General features: G+C 43.2%; 1 protein-coding gene across 1 annotated transcript; it reads left to right on the top strand.

Annotated features, from left to right (window-relative positions):
* The first annotated feature begins 11604 nt into the window (after positions 1-11604).
* Positions 11605-16641, top strand: LOC122669536 (double-stranded RNA-binding protein 2-like). The gene is made up of 3 exons (XM_043866312.1): positions 11605-11869; positions 14950-15169; positions 15318-16641. The coding sequence occupies exons 1-3, from the start codon at positions 11624-11626 to the stop codon at positions 16610-16612; spliced, it is 1761 nt and encodes a 586-aa protein (XP_043722247.1). The 5' UTR covers positions 11605-11623; the 3' UTR covers positions 16613-16641.
* The last annotated feature ends 611 nt before the right edge of the window (positions 16642-17252 follow it).

Consider the following 17252-nt stretch of genomic DNA (forward strand, 5'->3'; position numbering starts at 1 on the left):
ATATATCAAACCTGCCAATTGACACCCCTATATGCACATTGAGTCCTCAATATCAAATGATAACCGCAATAACATTTGTAAGATTCCGGAGGCTTTTACCCATTTGCCCACAAACAACTCTGAGAAGCATCAGTAGTAGATCAGATTTTCACAAGCATTGTGAGTCATCATCCATTGCTAACGAAGAAAAGTAACACTTATGGCGTGACAATGAAATGCCTAAAATCCCTCGAAGCTTTTATGCTTCATTTATGATTTTTTTTTTCACTTTAAGTAACGGTGTACTAGTGTACTGACACAAGTCAATAACAACTCTTTTTGAAAGTTAATAAAATCTTTTTTAGATTTCAAATTTAAATTTTGTAACTTTCTTATTAATTGGTTTCGATACTCACAATAAGCGTTACTTATTCAGGATATCAAAGAATATATTCAAATTGCTATTGAGTTATCTTGCGTCCGATTGGGATCCAATTAGTATGCATGTTCATGTTTTTTACATAAATAACCTTATAATTCCTATTTATAGTGTAAAAACTTATATAGCATTTAGATAGTGTGTTATAAATCATTTTTTTTTCTTGCTTACCCATTCAAGGATCACTCTTTATATACCTTTACATTTTATAGGAAAACTAGTAACATTCACATTCTTAGTTCAATTATGTTTAGTTTACAGAACATGATATGGAGAAGAAGCGATGAAGATAAAAGGATGGCCTACTATGTCAAAGGTTTATCGTTGCAACATCAAGCATTTTATTTTCACTTCATTTTTTTTATTATCATGATGTGTAAAACATATCCTAGGGCTTGTAATAATTTTCTAATTTTTTCTAATTATTCCTTGCAAATTTATTGGATGATGTGTATATTTCACCTTGTATCATAATTATTTGTATCTTTTTTTCTTTGGGTGTTATAGTCTCTCATTGTTATATATTTTGAGGTACAAATCACAATGCTTTTTTCATATTTTTCATTCTTGATATTTGCAGATAATTTTTTCGTTGATGCTTTTAGGGTTTTATTTTTGTTATTCTTTCTAAATATTGTTAGGATTATTTATCTTGATTGTATGGGATTTTCTTTATGAATTTAATAAATAAAAAAACAATGACAAGGCACACCATCTAAGCTCAAATATGTTTCACATCACATGATAAATATACTGTTGATGTTATCGAATATTCATTAGAAAAACAATAATATGACACTGAAACTGTCTAGTGTTGGTAAATTATTTCCTCCTATTTGAAATATTACGTATATATTTCTATTTGATCGATAATTGTACAATAAATACTATTTTTAAGGCCACAGTTGGCTCATGGTTCCATATTGTAGTAGCATCAAATTCTTTATTACATGCATGTTAAGCTTGACAATAGATTTGGATATCGTAAATATATGATTTTCTCTAAAACACTTATTTCCCTTTAAAATCCAATAATTATATTTCTTCATAAAACCCTTTTCCATATGAATACATTTTCAACATTCAGATTTTAGAGAAAATATAATTTTGTACATTGATATTAAGTCATCACTTCTTCCATGTAAAAAAAAATAAAAAATCAATCAATATAGAGTGTTTGTGCCAATTCTTTTATATCAGTTCTACAATATTCTTGATACATTGTAAAACTATGATGAGATGATGATATTGGTTGGATTATAATGAAAATGATTTACGCAATTGCAAGTTATAAATTAACATATCATTGTGGCATATCATTGTAATGCTATACTTACTGATTACCTTAAATCTTCTTACTTAGTACTTCAGTACAATATGTAAAGCTTCTAATAGTAAATTTTATTGAATAAATGAAGAAATTTCATGTGAAATCAGTAGATGGGTGTGACTTAAAGGGTTGTCCATGTCCAAAATAATCAGGTCATAGTGAACCTAGGATAGGTCGGCATTTGGTAAGTCTAACTATAGATTATAGAGTTCGTAATATTTTGGGGATATCATATTGCCTGCTTTAGGAATCCTTTTCCAACATGCCTTGAATAACTGCTAAATGGTAGTTTAGTTGGGATCAAATTTGATAAACATATCATCCACATCATCACTCATTGTCAAAATTTAAGATTAATTTGACATCCCATGAATCCTTATAGACGTTTATATATATTAGTTATCAATTTCAAAAACAATTTAACAACTCTAAAGAAGTGAATCCAAGAGAAGTTCAAAATATATATATAATTAGTCATATAATTGAGATGATAGACCACCAAATTAAACAAGTTGCCTATAAGAAGGAAAAAGTCTAGAATTGGCTGAACATATTAGAAAAGCACACGGTGTAATGAAAAGGCCTCCAAGTACTCATGTTTACATTTGACCTTATAAAAAAACATATGCGTCTGCACTAGGCACTCACATTCTCGGGTGTGGTTGGGTCTGTGATGCTAATTTTTCAAGCATCAGGGGTCATGTACCCATGCCACTCAAGCTATATTCAACACAAGTGAAGTTATTCATTGTTGTACTAATTTTGTGACCACTAAGGCACCAACTATACTTTCTTCTTTTTTTCTGGGGGGGCGGGGGAGAATCAAGACCTAAGTACACCTTTTTTTTCTTTCTAAACTCTTAATTATTATGTTTTGTTTGTGTTGGTGATGAGGCATAAAACATCCCACCTATCGGAGGCTGCCACGTGGCCGACCCGACCTCATCCGAGAACCGAATTGGGCCGACCCCATATCCGATAAGTCACCCGACAAAGCCTGATTTGAGCGAGCTAGTGGTGCCGAGGCCGAGATTATACTGGTCACCATACACTCCTAGCCGAGCTCATGGCCGAGACCAACCTCCCGGCCGACTTCCCTTGCCGACCCCATGGGCTGACCTCGTAGGCCGAGCCCTCCTCCATTGAAGTTCCCATAGCACCCCACCGGGATCTCCGGCCACGCCAAGACATCCCGAGAATCACGGGATAAGGACCGAGCCGCGATCCCAGCGCTAACACGGAATCGCACTCTACATGGACTCTTACCTTAATAAGAGTCCGACCCTCAAAATAACTCTCCACTCCGCTCTACGCGAGAGAACCTTCCGAAAGAAGGACTCCTACCATACTAGGACTCTTCCAACCGTCTCATCTCCTCCTTACTCTATAAATACCCGGTATGGAGCACTATTCCGATCCGGCATTTTACCACGCAGATTCTGCCTGTCGCGTTGGAGACCCGACTTGAGCATCGGAGAGTCCTAGGCCGGAGCCACACCAGCCCTCTTGCGCTCATTGCTTGGTTTTTGCAGTTCATCCACGGGCAACCAAGCACAGGAGGTTTTCACACGCAATGCATTTGGCGCACGTCTCGTGGGAACGACATCGCAAGCATCGTCGCTTTCGCCAATTCCCGTGAGCAATAATAATGGTGCACACGAGGTCGGGCAGCATGGCTCTACTTCCGTGCGGAGGAGCCACAACCCCAGTGCGGCGAGGCGATCACCGCCCCGAAGCCTCTCAGGGGATAAAAAGACCCCTAGGGCAGGTGGTGCGCAGCCCATCACGGGCACCATTCCCCCTCCCGAGAGCGGGAATGGGGAGGTGCGCTAACCACGGCCGCGCCCAGCACAGAGCGAGCCCCGAGCCAAGTTTGACGGGAATGGCCTACGGCCAGCCGCCACCCTTACCGGAGAGTTTGGACCCCGAGAAGCCCCGGCAAATAATCGATAGGTTATGGATTTGCAGTCGCACATCTCCACACCAGCGAGATGCTGCGCGCCTTCATGAACCGAGATAGCCCGAGGCGGGCTGATGGCCAGCCAGCCCGCCCCTCCGGCTCAGTCCGCCAGAAAGAAACTTGCACGGCAAAATGGTGGCGCGTAGGGCCGAGCCGAGTCGGGCTGCATCCTCGCACCCATCTCGTCAGAAGACTCCACCTCCGCGCCCCAGAGGCGCGGTGGGGTGAACAAGAACATCGCCAAAGCCCGCGAACAGGGTAGAAATCGAACCTCCGGCGGCTCGATAGCGAGGAGGTCGGTATTTTCTGGACGGATCGGAGAGGACGAACAGCCGAGGAGATTCTCGAGAACAAAGGAAAGACCCGGTTGAAAGGTGCGTGCCGAGACAAGGAGAAGGATCGCGTCATACTCCCCGACGCCGAGCTCACCTCCTCGAGAAGAACAACAGGGGAGCCCCGAGGGTCCAACTTCCAAGAAGAAAAAGAACAAGGAAGGATGGTGAGGACCGGGCTGACTGAATGGCCGACTACAATGGGACGACCGACCCTATCGACCCCGGGCCGAGGAGCCTGTTGGCCGAGCACCGAGACCGAGCCGAGAAGCGGCTACAAGACTTGGCCGAGTAAGTGGAGGGGTTGAAGAAACAAGCGACCGGACGCCTACTCTTTGGTCAAGCGTCACCCTTATCCTCCCGAGATCATGACCCAGCGCCGCTACCAAACGGTTTCAAACCTCCCCGTTAGACCGATATGACGGGATGACCGACCCGACAGATCACATCAACTACTTTAATGCGATGATGACCATGTACGGGGAACCGAGATCGTTTCTTGCCGAGCGTTCCCGCATCCCTCAAGGGCGCGGCGACCTCATGGTTTTCCCTGGTTGCGCCGAATTCCATAAAAGCTTCGCTCAACTCGCCGAGCCTTTGTCACGCGCTTCCGAGTAGTATGAAACATAAGAAGACAACGGTCAACCTCCTCGGCGTGAAGCAAAGGCCCGACGAGTCGATCCGAGCATTGCCTCCCGCTTCAATAAGGAATCCTTAGATATCAAGGATTTGGATGAGGCCACGCCCATACGGCTATGAGCAACGGATTGGCCGACATGGACCTTATCAAGGACTTGGCTCTAAGCCGACAAGAAACCGGCCGAGCTCTTGGAGAGGTACAACGAATTTGCAAATATGGCCGAGGTCCTCCAAGCCGGAAGGGCAACGAAGGTCGTACCAACAAGAAAAGGCCGACAATGATTGGTAAGGGAAGACAAAAGGCCAAGGACGGATCGCCGAGCCGACAGTCGGATCGAGCTCTGAGCCCCGACTACACGCCATTGAATGCGTCTCGCAAGGAGATCCTGATGCAAATACAAGATGGGGTACATCCGCCGACCCCGACCGATGCAAGCGGGGTCATCTCGAATCCCAACAAATATTGCCAATTCCACAAGGACACCGTCACGACATCAAGATTGTTATCACTCGTAAAAGAGAAATCGAAGAGCCGATAAAAGCGGGCCACTGAAGTGATATGTCAAAGGAGGCCGAGAAGATCGTGGAGGTCGGCGGCCGATGACCGAGATCAAAGAAGAGCGAGCCTAGGGCCGAAAACAAAGCGAGTTGAAAGAGACAATGACAAGGTCCGAACCGAGAAGAACGAGGACGGATCCGGGCCGAGCAATGATAAGGGAGCCCCCATATACACTATCCCTGAGGGCCCGGCAAGAGACTACTCGAAGGCTAAGGCAAACGCGCTCGTCGGAGTGGCCGAGATGCCCACCAAGAAACTCAAGCCGGCGTTGACGATCTCCTTCACCGGCCGACCTTGAAGGTATAAGTTTACCTCATGACGATGCTTTAGTGGTGCGGTAGAAATTACAAACAGGCCCGCCCACCGTGTATTGGTCGATACCGCGCATCCGTGGACCTTATGTCACTAGAAGCGTCCGATAATTTGGCTTCGACGATGAAGCGCCAAGCGCCCGAAGGCACCTCGCTTCACGGGTTCTCGGAGCGGCGCGACCATCAAGGGCTCGATCGACCTACTAGTCACAATTGGGCAAGCTCCATGCCAAAGCGACGATCCAAGTCAAATTCATGGTGGTACGGTCGGTAGTGGCATTCAACGCCATACTCGACCGTCCTTCATTGACCGCCCTCCAAGCCATCATCTCCCGACACACTTGAAGATGAAGTTCCCCACCGAGAATGGTGTCGGTGAGGTCCGAGGCGACAGAAGAAGGCACGAGAGTGCTACGCTACTTTCGCCAAGCAAAATAAGGGTAATGTGCGGGAATGGCCATGTGCGCCGAGCATCTCCCCAAGATCAGCGGGATGAGCGATCGAGAGAAGAGGACGACCCGTGGAAGACCTCACCCCACTTCATCTCGCCGAAGATGACCCAGCCAAGGTGGTCCAACTCGATCACTACTAAATGAAGATCAAAGGAGGCGGCTCGGAGTTTTCTTAAAAGCGAACGCCGATGTCTTCGCCTTCGGCTCCGACATGTCGGGCATACCAGGCATATAGCGAGCACCGACTCCATGTGGATCCGGGTCAAAACCAATCCGCGTAAGAGAAGGAACTACGCACTTGATCGACAAACCGCAATCAAAGAAGAGGTGGAAAAGCTTCGCCGATCGGATTCATCCGAGAAGAGAAATTCCCGACCTGGTTGGCTAACGTCGTCATGGTCCCTAAACCGAACGGGAGGTGGAGAATGTGTGTCGACTACACCGATCTCAATAAGGCTTGCCCAAAAGATGAATACCCACTACCTCGGATCGACCTCTTGATCGACGCCACGGCCAGTCACGAGATGCTAAGTTTTATGGACGCGTGCTCGGCTACAACCAAATCATGATGCATGAGGAGGACGAGTCATACACGGCCTTCGAATCGACCAAGAGAATTTCTACTACAAGGTCATGCCGTTGATTGAAGAACGCCGGAGCGACATACCGCCTCGTGAACTATATATTCCACGGCGATCGGAAGAACATGGAAGTCTACGTGGATGACATGTTGGTGAAAAGTTTGAAGGCCGAACACCACTTGGCCGACTGGAAGAAGCCTTTGGCGTATTGAGGAAGAACGAGATGAAGCTGAATCCCGCCAAGTGTGCATTTGGCGTAACCTCGGGAAAGTTCCTCGGCTTCATGGTCTCTGTCGAGGCATCAAGCCAATCCGACAAAAATCGAGCCATCCAAGAGATGAGTCCTCCAAGGACGATCCGAGAAGTACAGAGGCTAAACGGACGTGTGGCGGCGTTGGCGCGATTCTTGTCGAGATCGGGCGACAAGTGCCTATCGTTCTTTAAGGCCCTAAAGAATATCCGGAACCCAAGAGACTTTATCCGTCGTCCGAATGCCGGGAAGCTTTTGAGAGAGTGAAGAAATATTTGGAGAACGCCTCTTCTCACCGACTGAACCAAAAGAGGAGCTTCAAGTCTACTTAGCCGCCACTCCCGTAGCGGTCGGTGCGGTGTTGATCGAGGAAGAGAGTCAAACTCAAAGGCCGATATACTATGTCAGCCACGTTCTTGTTGATGCCGAGACAAGGTACTCCGGTTCGAGAAAGTAGCATTCGCTCTAGTCACGGCTGCAAGGAAACTAAGGCCGTACTCCAAGCTCATCCGATCGCGTCTCGACCGACCAGCCACTCAAGAAGATATTGCACAAACCCGACGCTTTGGGACGACGATTTCGGGCGGTTGAGTTGAGTGAATACGATATAAGCTATCGATCGAGGACGGCGATAAAAGGACAAGCCCTTGCCGACTTCATCGCTGAATGCACGGGGCCCGAACATGAGGTCGGAGAAGAAAAGACAGTCGAAGAGGTCGGGGCTACTGCCGAACCGATTTGGACCATGAATGTCGATGGCTCAAGCAACTCCGGAGGAAGAGGGGCCGGCCTAATACTTGTAAGCCCCAAAGGGTTTACCTTTTTTTTTCTTTCTAAACTCTTAATTATTATGTTTTGTTTGTGTTTGTGATGAGGTATAAAACATCCCACCTATCGGAGGCTGCCACGTGGCCGACCCGACCTCAGTCCGAGAACCGAATTGGGCCGACCCCATATCCGATAAGTCACACCCGACAAAGCCCGATTTGAGCGAGCTAGCCGGTGGCGAGGCCGAGATTATACAGGTCGGCCATACACTCCTAGCCGAGCTCATGGCCGAGACCAACCTCCGGGCCGACCTCCCTTGCCGACCCCATGGGCCGACCTCGTAGGCCGAGCCCTCCTCCATTGAAGCTCCCATAGCACCCCACCGGGATCTCCAGGCCACAAGCACATCCCGAGAATCACGGGATAAGGACCGAGCCGCGATCTCGGCGCAATACGGAATCGCACTCTACATGGACTCTTACCTTAATAAGAGTCCGACCCCTAAAATAACTCTCCACTCCGCCTACGCGAGAGAACCTTCCGAAAGAAGGACTCCTACCATACTAGGACTCTTCCAACCGTCTCATCTCCTCCTTACTCTATAAATACCTGGTATGGAGCACTATTCCCGATCCGGCTTTTTACCACGCGATTCTGTTGTCGCGTTGGAGACCGACTTGAGCATCGGAGAGTCCTAGGCCAGACCCACACCGGCCCTCTTGCGCTCATTGCTTGGTTTTTGTAGGTTCATCCACGGGCGAACCAAGCACAGGAGGTTTTCACACGCAACAGTTGGATTGATTTAAATCTCTTGAATGTTGTTTATGATAGTTTGTGAATCGTTGAATTTGTCTTGCTAAAGGTGTTTAATGCATCAAGTTTGTCTACATGATTATAGGAAATGCTTAATTTTGTCAAGCAACACATAAGAAAGTGAAAATTTTTCCACAACTTCAGATTGTTTTTTCCTTCTCACATAGGATGCTTTTTTTTTATTGTATTTTTCTCTTCTAACTTAATCATGTGGATGATTCCATTATTTGTGCCACCATTAGTGTGGCATATAGATTCATCTCCACATTGATATCGTGGCGAACACTCTCCCTATAACAGAATACTACTAAGCCACCATGTAGATTAGGAAGATACTCAATAAATATGATGTAGATGGTTCTATACACTTTGTCAATATTTCAAACACAAAAACCAACACTAACACACATATATACTTTTATTATTTATTTGTAAATGAACCTAAGATAGTGATATGGCACTGTGCAGCCAACCTTTAATGGTTGGGACAACCTTCATTAAAGGGGAAGGCAGGGGTGAGGATGTCCTCCCACTTCCTAGAATTAAACCCCATACACTCTCTTTCTTAATTAAATGCCTATTTGACGATTCAATCACTCACCCCCTCATTAGTGGGAAATTGCACTATGGCATCGTAGTGATCCCTCTCCCATAAAATATTTTGAATAATAAATTTTCTTGAGGGGGACAAAGAAATGTGTAGATGTGGATTAGATATAATTATGATTATATATTGTGGATTAACTCTAATCACAGCTACACTTCCAGTTGTTTTGAGTCATTATGCATAATTCATAATTCATGTATGTTTGTTTGTTACTTCATTTTCTTTGTTTCTTATGTAGTGATGGGTACATATGTCAATAGTTGTTTTTGCTTAAGTATGACAGTTCAATTGGCACTATCAAGGTATTTATGTCCCATAAATTGTCCCTTGGAAATTTGGGGCAAAAGATAGGTTATATGTTCTCATATGTCAAGTTTGACCTGAACCATCGTGGCCCAAAACAAGTAAAGCCCAAGCATAATGGGCTCTTGTACTATATTTGCCAACTTACCTCATTTGCACCTATGATCTCCAAATGGGCTGAGTTGAAATGCTACTAGCAAAGACACATTATTTATCTGTGGGCACTGAGCATGATTTAAAAACATGGAATCAAGATCCGGATTGGGCCCGGTTGATTTTCATCCGGATCGGATTAGAACCGGCTTGGATGGGTTTGGATTGGCCTTGGAATTGGTGTTTTAATGCCATCTAGGGTTTTTTGTACAAGGATCGTATGAGCCGGATCTTGTACCAAGTATGACCTTGGATAGAGCCTAATGGAGGGCAAAGATCCATGTTGCCGACCCCATATAGCTGAGATTTCCTTGACTTCTTCGGCTTGGCCTCTTTCCTCTTACTTTCATTTCTCTTTTTTTGCACTTCATCTCTCATGTCATCATTTCTTCTTTTCTCTTACTTTGATTTGCATCATGTAGCCAACCACATTTAGATTGGATAAGACTTAGTCTATTGTTGTTGGTTGGATGAGCCGGATCGACTAGAATCTGGATTGATTGAATCACGATTCTTGAAACCCTGGCAATGTATATGGTCAGGTTTCAAGCAAGCGGAATTGGAAATTTGGCATTAGCCGATTCCGATTCAGCTAGAACCGACTTGAACCCTAGAAATCCTTCTTGGATTGGCCGGTTTGGATCGGATTCCTTTTTTAAAACCCTAGTTGGAACATAAAAAATTTGTCCAAGACAAGTGATTAACAGGGAAGGATTAGAATATAGGTCTTACATGGGCCTAGGTAATATGGCCCATGTCTTGGATAGTAGAAAAGCCCATTTCTGATAAGCTGAAGAATCTCAGTTGAGTCAAACTCAATTGCTGCACGACTTCTCTCCAGTAAAGTCGCTTGTTTCATTAATTACCTTAGAAGGGTATTTAGATAAATTCCTCTGAAATTTAGTGCGGTAGGTGTACATTAGCAAAACGTCCAGACTCTTAATTCGTATTAATGGCCGATGAAAAAGTAGCTTCTTTATCGTAGTAGTGTAGGAGTCAGAGTAGTAGTAGAGAGAGAGAGAGAGAGAGACAGAGAGCAGTGATGGATCAATGGATAGATATCTCATAAAAGAGCGTGAAAATTCAGTTTTGTTGTTCAGATCTTCGAAGCAACTATGCTCTTTCAGAGATCCCTTTTTATCTCATTCTAACTTTTCATTGGGGATTTTCATGTCAGTCTTCGACTAGAATACGATCATTTGAAACGACTTGCAGGTCGTCAATTCATCACTTGGGAGGAAGTGAGGTCAGTTATCTAGCAAGTTAACTTCTTCTATACTCAGTTTGATTGACCAAATGAAATGGGTTTGATTTCCTATCTGTTTCTTTGAGGTTTTCTTCAGGTTTCACTAGTAAGTCTAGTTTTGGGCTTGTTTACTTTTATGGGTTTTTTTTTCCATATTGGTTTCTAGGTTGGTTTTCGATGAGTTTTTGGTCGGATTGAGTTGTTGGTTATTTTTGGTTTATGGGTGATCTGATCGAGGTGATATTATGTGATGTAAATGCTTCGTTTTAGTCTTTAAGGAAGTTGATTCCCTGTATTCGAATTCATTGCGGAATTTGTTAATGCTAACGTGGAGTTCTATGGGAGTTGTGAATTAAGAAGATCAGATAATTTATGACAATTTTTTTTTAGCTTACTTCTGCCTTATGGAATTCGTTTTAGTTGGTTTCCATCGGTGGGTATTTTTGGAAGCTGTGAGACTTTCAAGTTCATTTCTCTGTCGATGAACTTGTGTCAGAATTGAGGGAGGTTGCAGGTTCCATCTAAGTTTACCAAACCAAAGAGGGGGGAAAATGGGATTTTGAATTCAAACTTTTGTTAATTCTCTCATTTATGTCGCCAGGAGTTCTTCTTTGCTTTGATACAAGTAACTTTAGAATAGTTTGAGTTAACAAAGGTTAGTAATCTCTTTTTCAGAATGAGTTCGCTTATGTTGCAAAATTGTCTGGGGGAAAGGGTTAGTTGGAGTCATTGGCGTTGTCTCTTTTTCTGCAAATAGTTTTGAGTTTAAAATTGCAAATCAATGATGGGAATGAGTCATTTGTTCTAATTCTGTGGGATTCTTATCCTCTCCTTCTCCCCCCTTGCCACCTTCTCTGTTGTATATTTTGTTCATTGTATATGTTTGTTATAACGTCCAGGCATGTATAAAAACCAGCTGCAAGAATTAGCTCAAAGAAGCTGTTTCAACCTGCCATCTTATGCTTGTATTCGTGAAGGACCTGATCATGCACCTCGTTTCAAAGCTACTGTTAACTTCAATGGAGAGAACTTTGAAAGTCCAACCTTCTGCACCACCCTGAGACAAGCAGAGCATTCTGCAGCTGAGGTAGCACTCAACACGCTGTCAAAGAGGGGTCCCTCTAGATTTCTAGCTGCAAGAGTGTTGGTAGGTGTATGACTCATGCACTTTCTTTTCATCTTCTGTCATTTTATTGACATTTTGTTTCTGGTTGCATCTGCTGCTGCTTAAATTTAACTTTCTGTTCCCTTGTGATATTTTATTGCCTTCTTTGTTATTGTGCTTTCCACACATTTACTATTATTCAAAGATCAGCACGGATTAAGGGATGAAACACAGTATAGAATTTAATTCTTGCACCGATAATGTTAGCTATGGTACGTACTAGGTACCCTTGAGTCCTTGGCTATTAGCTTATAGTGGAAACATATGCGACCTTTTGGTTCTGCTGCACATTCCAGATCTGCTAGTGAGACTTCAGATTTAAGAACCCAGTATAGGGCGAGGAGAGTGTCTCTCCAACCTGATAACTTTCATTTGGAGGAACAGAATCAGGGGCCAATATAAGCCCTCAACCAAGAATAATTATTGATTAATTGATAGGAAATAATCAGTTAGTGAAGTTTATAAAGTTAATGGATGTTTACGGTGTTTTCCATATGATATAATGTTGTTGGAGAACTTCTTAATGTAGGACAGGATTGAAGATTTCAATCAGTCCCAAAACAGGATCTGAAATCAGGGAATAGGACTGGGATTATTGAATAGGTTAAGGAGCACGTTTAGGGTTAGGGTTAGGTGGTGGAATAGGTCTGAAATATTAGGGGCGATTGAAAGGGTTAAACAAAACCAAATCAGCAGCAGGTTTCCCCTTTGCCGATTTCAAAATTAGGACAGAAAACTGGGGTTTTGAGGGTTTTGAGAGAAATTCAATGGCAGCCAATTTGCTGGGCAGATGAGGCTGAAACAGGGATTGAATGGAGGTCTAAGAGGGGGGGAGGGGGAAGGTATGCTCAAAAGTTTGAAGAAAAGTAATCGCTAGATAGGGTATATTGTCCATACTTTAGGCCCATAAAAGGGGACTATGACATTGAAAACTCCTGGGATCAAAGGCCCAACATGTATGCAATCCAACCCTAGACTAATTCCTAAGAATACAAACCCTGTTTGGTGATGAACCTGCATCACTTTTTTTTTCCCCACTCAATATAAACTTGTAGCTGAACTACTCTCAGACAAATGCATTTTGTATCTTTATTCAACATTGTGATTTTCAATGTGGCTCTGATTAAAAAAAATATTCTTAGAGACATTCTAATACGTTCTAAACAGTGGTTAGTTGAATCTTTCATGTCTAGCTGGTGCATTGTAGTAACCTAGGATGCAAAAACACAAAACAGGCAGGAATTTAAGGGACTGAAAGGGTGAGGTCTATCTGTACCCTCTGGAAGAAACTCATATCAGTATCAAAGAAGCATTTATAGCAGATATGTTAAAATTAAATTATTACTTTTGAAATGGCAATAAATATTGAGGATTGCGGGTCAATCTGTTAATGCAATAGAGAGGTGGTAATCCATAGTAGAATAACAAAATGATATAGTAAATAAAGAAAAATTGACTTTATTTAAAGACTAATTGATTTGTAACTGAGCAGTTAGTCCTCGCCATCCTTATTTGATCATCTCCAGATATCTGTTTTCATGCACGATAGGGTATTTGCCATTATGCTCTTAGATTGTTTCACGCATTCATCTTCTGTGGTTTCATTGTCCATGTGTATTGTTACTTCTGTGTTAGTGTTGGAATGATGTGGAATGAAACTTGAAAATTTTACTAGCGTGACTACTAAGTGATAGCAGTGAATAGTTTGAATAAGTTCCCATCCCTTACATAGCTCTGTTTGAAAGTCATGTAACACAAAAGATTTCAAGTAAAATTTTAACCTTTTGTATTGGTTTTACCTGCACATTTTCTTTCTACTTGACTTTTTACTTGGAAAGGAATGGAGCTGTCGGGGAAAAGAATTTCTTATAGCTGATGAAAAATAAGATGGGTCCTATGGGATGCAGGCTTGTGCACCTATATCTGTGTCCGTACTCCCCCCCCCCCTTCATGGGGAAACTGACCTCCTTTGAGCTTGTAACTGTTTTAAACATTGGTAGAGATAGCCTGCAAAATTATATTGTGGCATTTGGAATAAAAGTGAGGCGGAACAACTGCCTATGCTTGCTAAAACACTAGAGGGAGCATTTGCTCAACTAGCTTCCTTGATTTTGACAACTATAAGTAGATATTGTACTTTCCTGGCCCCCTGGCTGTACTTTAGGAATTTGCTAGCAACTTTCATCTGACACTTATTTCCTATCCAGTTTGTCAATTTCAAATTCTTTCCATACTTTTGGAAGTGAACCAAGCATGATCCAGAACTTCTGTGCATGCCTTAATTTTTCATTTTATGAAATTTCTCTCCACTTACCCTCCTAGAGTTGGTACATATTTTGTGTGTCACTGTGCTATTGACTTGTTTTCATTTGGTTAAGTAGGATCTTCCACCTCCTCTGAAGAGGAGGACAATAAGACTTAGATACCAGGCCTTTCAAAGCAGCAAAAGTGCCTTATTTGATTGTGGTATTAGTAAGTCTTTAGGAGATGTAACGGATTCTATCTAGTAAAGATGGAGACACTTTGGGTGAAAACCTAGTGGTATTCCTTTTGCCACATGTTGGTAAATATGAGCATCTGATCATTCAGGGATGACTTAAAGAATCTTTGGGGAAGTGGGAAAAATATGTAAATGTGAATTATCTGTATGTCATTATCTGTTGTTTTCTGTGTGACTGATATGCACTAATGGTCAGGTTTTAGTTCCATCTAGATGATTATCCTTATTGTAACAAGAGTAGTTTTAAACTTATAATGCTTGAGTTTATTAAAAGATCATAGCTGCACTCTGAAAGCACCTTATGTAGCCCCACTTGAGACATTGTTACATTGTAGTCAATGAGAGTCTTCTTTTCAGTTAATACTCATTAGAATTGATTATTGCCTTGCCTCTGTTTGATAATAGTGGACTCAAATAATATTCAAAACTAAGAAATATTCTGTGAACATTATTGTTGTACATATATCTTTTGGGTTTATTTTTTAGCTTAAATTTCAGACTTCCCTCTGGGTATGTAACTGATAATTCATGCTCTTTCCTTTGGTATATCTCTACTGCACAGGATGAAACTGGAGTTTACAAGAATCTCCTTCAAGAGACTTCCCACAGAGCTGGGTTAAACCTTCCTGTTTATACAACCGTTCGATCTGGGCCAGGTCATGTTCCTGTATTCTCATGTACTGTTGAACTTGCTGGAATGAGCTTTACAGGAGAAACAGCTAAGACCAAGAAGCAAGCACAGAAAAATGCTGCTATGGCTGCTTGGTCTGCCTTGAAGCAAAGTACGTGTCATTCTTTTTCCTTTGCTCTTATCTTGTGTGTCCTACTCCAGTGTGAGGAATTTATTAGATCCAAGCATGCAAATACAATTATGGCATGTATGCCTTCTCTTTGGTTGTTGATTTTCCTTTCTCATTGGTTCTCATGCAGTGTCCTACCAAGGCTCTTCTTCCTCTGCTTGGTTGGAGTCTGAAGGGAATGAGGAACAGGAACAGGTTGTTGTGGCTCGCACCCTTGCTAGCTTGTGTCCAGCAGAGGCAAACAGATCAACTCAAAATGACCGGCAACGTGGGCGCCGGAGAACAGCTCCTTTTCGTAGGCTCACAAGGCCGGCTAGCACAAATGTAGCATTGTACTCAACGCAGTATCAGAATTGGAATTATTCTAAACCTGAATTTGCAATGTACCAAATGTGGCCGCAAGAACAGGCTTCCCAGCAGCAGACCCGCCTGTTGACTGTTCCAGTAGCACCAATTTCTCCACCTGGTCCTCGGATTGTTCCATTTATTCAATCTATACTCCAGCCGGAACACGGGCAGTATGTTCCTGTAAGGGATCAAGAACCTATCCACCCTGTGCCAGGAGCTACAATGTCTAACTCAGGGCCGTCTTTATTCTTTTCGAACCCTTTGATGCCAGTTGCTGTTGGGAGTAGGTCCCAGGTAACAAAACAGGAGATTCAGGTAGACAGAACACAAATGGGTGAGGAATGGCTTCATGGTGATGCAGATGGTGATGGCCGGAAAATGAATATACAGTCAAATGTCTCTGGATTTTTTCCATTTGAAGCTCCAAATGCTCCTGTTTCTGGTGACAGCCGAGCAGAAGCATTGCTCCAGGAGACAAAACAGGAGGTGGATAAACAAAAGAATGTTGATTCAGATCCCAGCATCGTGCACACTGTACAACTGGAAGGGGGCCAGAGTGGACATTTTGAATGGACCGCTCAGGGATACACAGATGCTGGATATGGACTCAGAGCTACAAACCCCGGCCAAGCTGAGTTCCATTTGCGTCAGTTGCAAGGTCTTGATTTATCTCAGTCTAGTCCTAGGCCACATCATCCCCCTCAAGTTTCTCCAATGATGGTCCGAGGTTTTAGAGTACCTTCGACTGAAGCTCCTGTGACGGTTAAAACTGTTGGGCCTGCATCATCAGTGAACCCCTCGAGTGCTCAGGTGCCTGCTCGAATAGGGTTCAGGACTGCGGTTCCTGCATGTTCGCCTAGACCTTGGCGAGGAGGGATGATGACTGGAAGAATGCCTTCTAATATGATGGCTCCGGCAGTTCAAATCAGATCAGTTGTCCCAGTCTGTGCAGCACCACCAGCAAAGAAAATCCCAGAAGCTGGCAAGGATGGATTCTTATCAATTGCTGGTGAGGGGACTACCGAGCTAGAAGATGTGAAGGTAGCGAGTTTGGAGCTGGGAAAGCTTCGAATATGAGCGGCATATATAATTTTTTGAAGTTAATTGTATCTGTCAGATGCTTCCTGATGATCCCATATTTATAGGACTAAGTTTCCCTCCACCCATAGAAGACAGTTCACCCACCATCTTAGGGTTTTTGTATGTTCCAAAATACCCTTTCATGCCCTCTCTCACCCCGTGGTGAATGAGATCCCATTCATTGTGGGTGGAGGGAAACTTGGTCCTTTATAGAATGCATCTTTTTTCTCTCTCAAACTTTGTTTTCGTATTAGAAATTGGTACTTCAAATTTGTCAATAGAGCACTAAGCCTGGATCTATTCTGGATTGACTGCAACTGGATCCTCTCCAGTCGCTTGAAAGTACTGGTTGATCCCACAGTCCCTCTTTTTGTTTCACCAGTACTTTCAAGTGACTTGAGAGAATCCATGGCCAGACTGACCAATCCCTGCCGGTGATAACCCTTAATCGTGTGACAGTTTTACATTGGGCCCTTAAATTAATAGTATCCAACATTTTACATTCTTCAAAGTTGTAGGTAGAGGTAAATGCCATGAATGGTGATGCAGAGTCTCTCCATCTTCTAACAAAATTGAAACCCCCATTTTTCTGAATTTTGTGGAGATCTGTAACATAAAAGTTATATAAAAATTTGGA

The sequence above is a fragment of the Telopea speciosissima genome, chromosome 7 (genome assembly GCF_018873765.1).
Source record: "Telopea speciosissima isolate NSW1024214 ecotype Mountain lineage chromosome 7, Tspe_v1, whole genome shotgun sequence".
Lineage (NCBI taxonomy): Eukaryota > Viridiplantae > Streptophyta > Magnoliopsida > Proteales > Proteaceae > Telopea > Telopea speciosissima.

Coding starts and splice junctions, on each gene's coding strand:
- LOC122669536 (XM_043866312.1), top strand. CDS start 11,624: ATGTATAAAAACCAGCTGCAAGAATTAGCTCAAAGAAGCTGTTTCAAC. Junction 11,870..14,949: donor TTCTAGCTGCAAGAGTGTTG/GTAGGTGTATGA, acceptor TCTACTGCACAG/GATGAAACTGGAGTTTACAA. Junction 15,170..15,317: donor TTGGTCTGCCTTGAAGCAAA/GTACGTGTCATT, acceptor GTTCTCATGCAG/TGTCCTACCAAGGCTCTTCT.